This window comes from Alligator sinensis, unplaced genomic scaffold (genome assembly GCF_000455745.1).
Source record: "Alligator sinensis unplaced genomic scaffold, ASM45574v1 scaffold854_1, whole genome shotgun sequence".
Lineage (NCBI taxonomy): Eukaryota > Metazoa > Chordata > Crocodylia > Alligatoridae > Alligator > Alligator sinensis.
In genome coordinates, this window is record NW_005843433.1 from 2,095 (window position 1) to 10,423 (window position 8,329).

General features: G+C 56.5%; 1 protein-coding gene across 1 annotated transcript; it reads left to right on the forward strand.

Annotated features, from left to right (window-relative positions):
- Positions 1-247: 247 nt before the first annotated feature.
- Positions 248-3,160, forward strand: CLPB (ClpB homolog, mitochondrial AAA ATPase chaperonin). The gene is made up of 4 exons (XM_006038692.3): positions 248-355; positions 1,669-1,788; positions 2,205-2,309; positions 2,866-3,160. Exons 1-4 carry the CDS (start codon positions 263-265, stop codon positions 3,115-3,117), a joined length of 570 nt encoding a protein of 189 aa, XP_006038754.2. The 5' UTR covers positions 248-262; the 3' UTR covers positions 3,118-3,160.
- The last annotated feature ends 5,169 nt before the right edge of the window (positions 3,161-8,329 follow it).

The following is an 8,329-nucleotide window of genomic DNA, read 5'->3' on the forward strand; positions in this document are numbered from 1 at the left end:
GAGCGGGGGCCGGGGGTGGAGTCAGAGCGGTCTCCACACGGAAACGTGCTGTCGTGCACAAAGGCGGGTGCAATGAGGCCACATCTCTGGCAGTCCGGCGTGCATGGGTGGTCTGTGGCATTGCTTGTACTGGACCTTCTTGGGTTGTACTGGGCCTTCCTGCGTCTCCCTTTTCGGCCCAGAATCTGCCTCCTTGCAAAGGCCAAGGCTCATTTGTTCTCAAAAAAAGCACCCCAGACCAACCTCTCAGGCTCACACACTTATGCCTTTATCTCCTGCAGACGATGTCCACATGTCCGACAAGATCACCATCTCCAAGCAATTCAAGGAGAAGGTCATCCGCCCCATCCTGAAGGTATGGCAGGCTGGTTTCCTGCTGCCTGTTCACCCCTGGGGCGTTCTCTCGGGTTTCTCTACTGGGCTTATCCCCACAGTACCCGACCGCCTCCCCACCACACACGCACCGCCAACATGCAGAGTCCCAGCCTCTGGCACTGGGGGGTTAAGATGCTGGAGAAAGGTCGGCCACTGCCCTGTGCAGCCAGTAACCCTGGGCTGGTTTATAGGCAGCAGCATTGGCAGATCCCCCAAGCCCAACGCACATGCGGAAACCACGTGACCTGTCACAGTGACAGATTTCACAGCTTTGCTTCTGCTCACACGCTGGTGGGTTTCTTTTCGGTGGGTGCCACTAGTTATGCCTTTTCCCCACAAACAAGGAGCATGGATCTGCCATGCATGGCATGTTCCTCATATTAACGTAAAATCACCCCATCCTTTAGCATCAGGAAAGTAGCCAGCACTGTAATGCCCAGGGACTAGTCTTCGCCTGGATTTGGAGTCACCCAAGGTAGAGGGTTATTAAATTATGAAAGCATCTGGTCCATTCACCTCTTGCTGGTGAAGGATAGACTGGATTCTTCAATGCCTCTCTCTGGTTTTAAGAGGAGACTGTCTCCTGATTTTTCCATAGTGCCCATATCACCTGGTGAGAGCATCCTGGGAGTTTCACTACTTTTGAGTTGTTTCCACATAGATCTGTTAGCAGTGTTTGCACACTTAAGTGATGTGGGGTATTACCTCTTTGGAGCACTAGAGTGATCCCTCAACCCCACCCCGAGGGAGATCAACATTACCCTGGTGTACTGATAGAGAAAATGAGTCCAAAGAGGTTTGAGCCTGGTGTAAAGCATTCACGGACTTGGGGGCTTCTGTTTATGGGGTAGCTGCCCCAAGAGGCACAGAGTTTGCTTTCTAGAGGTTCAGAAACCTCCATTCCCTGCATTTGGAGCAGTGAGTGCAGGAGTCTCGGACCAGCCCCTCAGAAGCAAAATCCTCCACATTAGTCATTTAGACCCAAACGACTTTGTTGCACAAAGGAGCGGCTGAGGTCCCGGACTTGGAGCGTGGGAGGTCCCAGTGCTCAGCCCCTTCCTTTCCCCCACACATAAAAGTTCCTCTCTGTTGCCCAAGAGAAACCCACAATAACCAGGAAACCCTCAGCGTGGACTTCTGGTCCAGGCCTCTCAGCCCAGTCATTTCCAGCTGCTCGCAGTGTTGTGGCAGGTGCTGTTGAGAGCCATCAGGAGGTGGGATGGGGTCTCTGGGGGTCCCCTCGTGTGGTGCCAGCAGCGGCTGTTGCTGACATCTGCCCTCTGCCCCCGGCAGGCTCACTTCCGGCGGGACGAGTTCCTGGGCAGGATCAATGAAATCGTTTACTTCCTCCCCTTCTGCCACGCAGAGCTCATCCAACTGGTCAACAAGGAGCTGAATTTCTGGGCCAAGAAGGTAAAACCAACCCACAGCTGGATGTGCGCTGGGATGTGGGAGGGGTGTGCATTGCTTGATGCACCAGCAGGGCAGGAGTCCCTGACCACATCCTCATCCCAGGCCCTATTGGCATGTGAGCCTCGTTGCCATGCTGGGTCACGAACACAGTGAGGTTCCCCAAGTGTCATGTGCACCACCGCTCACACTCACTAGCGCTGTGGAGGGGAAACAGTGTGCTGCAATGCTTGCCTGTGTCCTGTGAGTCTTAGCTGTGCAGTGCCAGGCTCTCAAAGCCAGGCCACATCCCCCATGCAAACAACCTGCATGCCAAAGCCCCAGGGCTGTATGACAGTACCAGCATCCATCCCTAACGACAGTCTCCCGTGCGCCCACTAGAGAGTCTGGTAACATGCCGTGCCTTTCTCCCCCGGCAGGCCAAAATGCGGCACAATATCACTTTGCTCTGGGACAGGGAAGTGATGGACGTCCTGGCTGATGGCTACAATTTGCACTACGGCGCCCGGTCGATCAAACATGAGGTGAGGCACAGGAGGCGACGAGATTGCCATACCCTCTGCAGACAGCTCCACAGACTCCTCCTTCCCCACCAGCCTGCCTTCCCTCCAGGCTGTTGTGGAGACGCAACGAACCTCATCCTGGGGTGGGTTTTTGGATCCATCCTGCAAAGGCCATCACATAGCAAGGGGTAGACCTTGGGTGTATGCACGCAGCGTTCCCGTGTATGTACACATGCACACACATGCCAGGCACCAGTTAAGCAGGTGAGACAAAGACACAAGGGCTCCATCCCTTTATGCATCTTAGCTGTAAGAAGTTCCAAAACCACCAGGTCCTGTTGGGGCCCCGTGGACATACTGCACCCACACAGGAGAGCAGTTGCCTGCTCCGTTCCCCTGTGACATGGGAGCAGAGACACCACTCAGGCCCTTGACCCCAGCTGGTAAAGTCAGATAGGAAGCCAGGAGGGAGTGGCGCTGGGGGTGGGTGTCCCCTGTTAGGCTGCTCACGGCAGGAAGAGGCTGGGGGCAGGTTCCCTAACGGGGATGGTTGTTTCTCTACCCACCCCCTCCGCAGGTCGAGCGGCGCATTGTGAACCAGTTAGCAGCCGCCTACGAGCAGGACCTGTTGCCGCGGGGCTGCACCCTGCGCATCACGGTGGAGGACTCGGACAAGAAGCTGCTGAAAACCAAAGACAGCTCCTCCTTGGAGGAGACCGAGAGGAAGGCCCCGACGCTGCGGTTGGAGATCGTGGAGAAGGACAGCAAGCGCCGGAAACTGGACATCCAGGTGCCCCTGAACCCTGACAAGATCTCTTACTCCTTGTAGGCATGGGGGGCCAGGCAACAATAAAGTCACTATGACACTCAGACTTCGGAGAACAGCCCGTCTATGAGTAAGAGCAAAGGGGACGGGAGCCCAGCCCATAACAAAGGGCCAAGGGGCTCAGGGGACATGTGTGTTTTGTCACTGAATACCTTCCTGGGCCCCTACCGTCCTGTGGTCTCACCAACTTCGTTCAGGACCCTCCATCGCCCTCATAGGGTTGAACTCCATGCTGCCCTCCGACTCACGGGGAGAACAGACGGACGTGCCGCCATGTGGAAACCTTGGAGTGAGAGGAAATATAGGGGGAGGGAGGAGTGTTTCAGTGAGGAAAGAGAGGCAGATTTCAACCCACGCCAGTGCTAGAGAGTCTGGCTCTCCCTTGAGTCTATCCCTTTGCTCAGGAGAGAGCTGCTTGCCCTGCTCGGGCTGCAGAGTAGGGTGTGCTGCCTAAGGGCAGGTGCTTCTCCACGTTATGGCTTGATTTTAAAAGCTGCCATGAGCTCTCCAGCCCCCATGCGTGGGCTGTGTCACTGAACTTCAGTAGCTGCATGGTGCATACGTGGCATGCGGCTCTTTCTCAGGACAGTGGGCATGGCACAGGGGCAGGGAAGCCCACCTCCCTGAGGAACGGGGAAAAAAGGGGCACAAATGCAGCTCAGCTGCCTTCAGGGAGCCTTCTGCTGAGACCCTTCCACCCCCTGCTCTCGGGTGCATCCACCCAGCGAGGCTCCAGCCAAGCCCAGGCCTGCGACACGCCGGTGCAGTCCCGCTCTATGAGTGCTGCTGCCGTCGTCTCTGCGCTGGACTCGATCGTCTCCATTCTGCAAATCCTCCTTCTGGGAAGCAGCATCTCTGGGCCGGGCTGAGCCATAGCCAGCCACCGCGTCAGAGCAAAGTGCCCTGCTCCAGGCAAACGTGGAGCTGGGCCATCTCCTGCCAGCAGTAATCAGATTTGTTCCCTGCACGCTCGCAAGATCCTTCCTCTGCAGAAGGTTTAACTCTTCAGAGCCCTGTTGCCGTTGCCGTCGCCACGACACTCGGGTGCAGGGGGAACCGCTCGTGTGCAGGACCTGCTGCCTCTGGGCTCAGGATCTAACTTGTGTGTTTCGGTCAATAAAAGTCTCTGTTTTGTCTGGCATCCATAGCGTGATTCCCCACCGCCACCATCACCCTCGATCCCCTTGCTTAGCTGTCAGGCCTCGCTGCCACCTTTCTCAGAGCAGGGTCCCACATTTCTTGTCCTCTGTGCCAGGCCCCTGTCATTGCCCCCCAGCGGGTCCGAGCTCTGCTCTCTCGGAGATGATGCCGGTGCTGCCCAGCTCCCACAAAGCACAAGCTTGAAACAAGCATTTCAGGGGACAGCTGCTCTCTGGACACAACAAGCAGTTTATACATACACCCGCTGACCTGGGGCTTGTCCAGCTTCCCCAAGTAGTCTCAGGCCTTGTCAGCTCTGGAAGGGACCTCTGTCCCAAAAGCAGAGCAGTCCCTCTACACAGCTCCAGGCCTTCACGTGACGAGCTCTCGAGCCAGACTGTTTCCACCCGGAGCGAACCTTCACGGGGCCTTGTGTCCACGCAGGGCACGGAGGCTTATAGCAACCCCCAGCTTTTATGTCCCTTCTCTGACCCATGTGCCCATCACTAGACACCCCCAGACGGCCTATGTAACATGGATATGGTGGGTATGGGCTCTCCGGCGCGCCTGCGGCATTGTCACATCTCAGTATAACAGCGCTTGACTGCTCTGCTGATGCCGCCCCATCGCACGTAACATTAAGACCAATGGCTTGAAGTTGCAGCAAAGTAGGTTTAAGTTGGATTTCAGGACGCGCTTCTGTGCTGGTAGAGCAGGAGGCAGTGGACTAGATGGTGAGGGAGGGAGGGAGCTCTCCATCACTGGAGGGGTTCAAGGAGTGGTTGAGTGAACACTGGTCAGGGATGATCTAGGTGTAATTATGACTCTGGTCTACTATGGGGATTTTGCAGGCTTCTGGGCTGCGCTGCCTGTGACAAGGGGCCGGGAGGGAATTGATTTCCCCTCCTGCTGCTACATGCAAGGAAGTTAAGGTTAGATATTAGGACAAACTTTCTCATAAGGATTGTAAAACACTGGACCAGGTTACCTAGAGAGATTGTGGAAGCGCCAAATGGACCCGGCGGAGGGGGGTGAGGTCCCAGGATCTGAAGAGAGGGTGTACGAGGACTTACAGACCTGGCCCGGGGCTCGGGAGTCCTGGCCTCCGTTTGAGGCCGCGGGCAGGTCCTGTAGTCTCTGCAGCTCATTTCCCCTCTGCAGTTCCCTGCTCCCAGGTGAGGAGGAACGTGCTTGAGATGAAGAGGGGCTGAGATGGATAGGATGGGTGGGGGAAGGCGGAAGATGGGGGCAAAGAACAGAGTCAGGCCTGAACCTATGAATTTTAAACGAGCCAGGACTACAGAAAGGACGTGGACAAATTGGGAGAGTCCAAAGAAAATGGTTTGGGGGCTGGGGGCATGACTTGTGAGGAGAGGCTGAGGGAAATGGGCTGATTTAGTCTGCAGGAGAGAAGACCGAGGGGGATTGAATAGCAGCCTTTAAGTCCCTGCACAGGGTGCAAAGAGGATGGAGCTGGACTGTTCTCAGTGGGGGCAGATGACAGGACAAGGAGCAATGGGCTCAAGCTGCAGCGAGGGAAGTTGAGGTTGGATATTAGGAAAAACTTTCTCAGGAGGAGGGTAGTAAAACACTGAATCAGGTTACCCACAGAGGTGGTCGCAGCTCCATCCCTGGAGGTTTTGAAGCCCCTGGTAGACAAAGCGTTGGCTGGGGATGATGTAGTTGGGGCTGGTCCTGCTTGGAGCAGGGGTTGGACTAGATGTGACCCTCTGAGGTCCCTTCAACCCTCATTTTCTATAATGCTGAGACCTCAGTGCTTCGAGTCTTCCGTCTAACCCTACCCCTAAATCCTGACCCTAACCATAAGGCCGACCCAGTCAGCAGAGAGCAGCACCAGGGCCTGGGTTCATGCCGTAGGAGTCGCGAGGCCTTAGTTATGCTGAGTTATAGTTAAGCTAAGAGACTACAAAGGACTTCGGGCGCAACAGGCTTCACTGACTAGTCAGTGGCCTGATAAAAGATGCAGTGAGCCAGAAGGCTGAAGATGCCCAAACTTAGCCTGGGGGGTGGTCAAGATGACCCCTGGACCCCACTTCTTTCTGACTTAAGTCCTCCTTTCTGCATCGCACCCCAGCTCCAGGAGGAGCTCCTCTGCAAGCGCCCGGACCCATGCAGCCTGAGCCCCGAGAGCAGCAGCAGGCGGGTTGGGAGCCCTCCGGACCCCCGAGCACCTCAGAGCAACGCGTGCTTACGCTGACTTCAAAAGCGCAGCCAAATCGGCGCGTAGGGCCCATCCTCGACCGGGGGGCGGCCGCCCCATAGAGGCAACTCCCATGTGTGGTAGAGCTCTGGCCTTGAAAGCTTTTGCTGGTTGCCCGAAGAGGCCCAGAAGCTATTTTTTTTTGCCCCTTGTGAGTGCTGTTGTGGGCGTCTGCCTTGCAGGCGGACAGAGTGGGGGGCATGTGTTTCCCTTAGAGGCGCTGGGGACTCCAGGACCCCATGCTGGAGGGTCTTGCCCCTCCACTCAGGGACAGGTCAGCACCAAATCTGGGGTTGGGGCTTCAGTCAGATTGGCCGGGACGGTGTCAGAGGTTTGCCCTTTTCCTGGGCCCTGCCGATCAGACACCAGCCTTCTTCCCTGTGGCGGCAGGGGCAGCGCCCGCATCTCCCTCGGTTTTCCCCGGGACGTGTTACAGGCCGTCCTTGGCAGCTTGGGTTTGGTGCTTCACGGTTACATGCGAGTGTCGGCACATCCAAGAAGTGGAAAGGGGAGGGAGCAGTAAAACAACACCAATTTTACTCCAGTTAAAAAGACACTAGAAGCTTTACTAATACACTCAGGGCCTCTGGCTGGATTATGTTTAAGACAAGCAAAAATAACCCAAATATAACTTCATTGGCATGAATTGCACACAATCTGCGGGGCTGTGAAATAGGAGCTTCGTGACCAGGAGCAGCGAACAGGCGGCAGCACGGCAGAACGAAGGGGAGTTTGATTGGCGGGAGCATCAAGGCCATTGAGCAGAAGACAGGGTTGTTAACACCTGTAAGAGGAAAAGTTTAGAAGGAATTAGGTAGATTTTAATGAGTTGTGAAGTCAATTGATGCCCTTAATGCTGCCTGAGTAGAAATGCCACTGCCGCTGCCAGGCGGGGGGTTTTAAACTAGGTGGAGCAGGAATCAGAAGGTTGCAAGGGGGCCGGGTCTGGCCAGTTGCTGCATCACTGGGACTTGCTCTGTTAGGCCAGTCAGGATGGGGAGGATGCCCCTGGACACGAGGCCTTCGGCATTGCCAAGCACGGCACCTACAAGCCGTGGGCACTTTTGCACCAGCTGAGCTAAGTAACTTGACCCAGGTCACCCAGGGAGTCAGTGCCAGAGACAGAAGCAAGGTCATGGCTAAATTGCAATTGCCTCATAGTTTAGGAGGGCAATGGGCTCTTTTCCCAGCTTGTTTTTGGACTTCCCGTGTGTCATGGACACATTCTCCTTCATCTGCTTGTCCCAGAGTGCCTGCGAGTGTAAACGGGGCCTTGGCTGCCTTCCTGCCTCCCCGTGGCCTCGCCGCTGCGTGCCACAGAGAGCCCCACAGGCGAGGGCACGGGGCATGTTGGAACGGCCACCGACCCAACACACCGATCGCTGCACAGCCCATGGTGGGAAAGGGGGAGCAGTTTCAAGTCCAAGTCCCTTCCAGCCCCGCTTCTCCATGATATGACTTCTCTGCGGCTCTTGATGCCAGGTGGAAGATGCCCAGACACACCGGTGACGAGATTACTCCAGACTGCTGCCGAAGCTGCTTCACGTCTACCGGAGGAGCATCCGAAAGCAGCCGGGTGGCAGCTTCAGGGCCCCGAGGGATCCACCCTGCCCTGGAGCCAGCGTCTGACGCTGCAGAGGAAGGCAGGCAAAGCCCCCTGGGACCTGACGGTCCTTCCTAACCCCTACCAGGATCCCTGGAGCCTGTGCATGGGTGGCAGCCATCGCCTTCGTGCCAAGCCGTGAGCGCACAGGGTTTCACCGGGAGATGTAGCAAGGCAGCGGGTGCCCCATGCAGGGGCTAGGCTGGGGTGCTGAGTGCCCGTGGGACACCCTGCAATGCCCTGATGCCCAG

Coding starts and splice junctions, on each gene's coding strand:
- CLPB (XM_006038692.3), top strand. CDS start 263: ATGCCTTTATCTCCTGCAGACGATGTCCACATGTCCGACAAGATCACC. Junction 356..1,668: donor TCATCCGCCCCATCCTGAAG/GTATGGCAGGCT, acceptor TGCCCCCGGCAG/GCTCACTTCCGGCGGGACGA. Junction 1,789..2,204: donor TGAATTTCTGGGCCAAGAAG/GTAAAACCAACC, acceptor CTCCCCCGGCAG/GCCAAAATGCGGCACAATAT.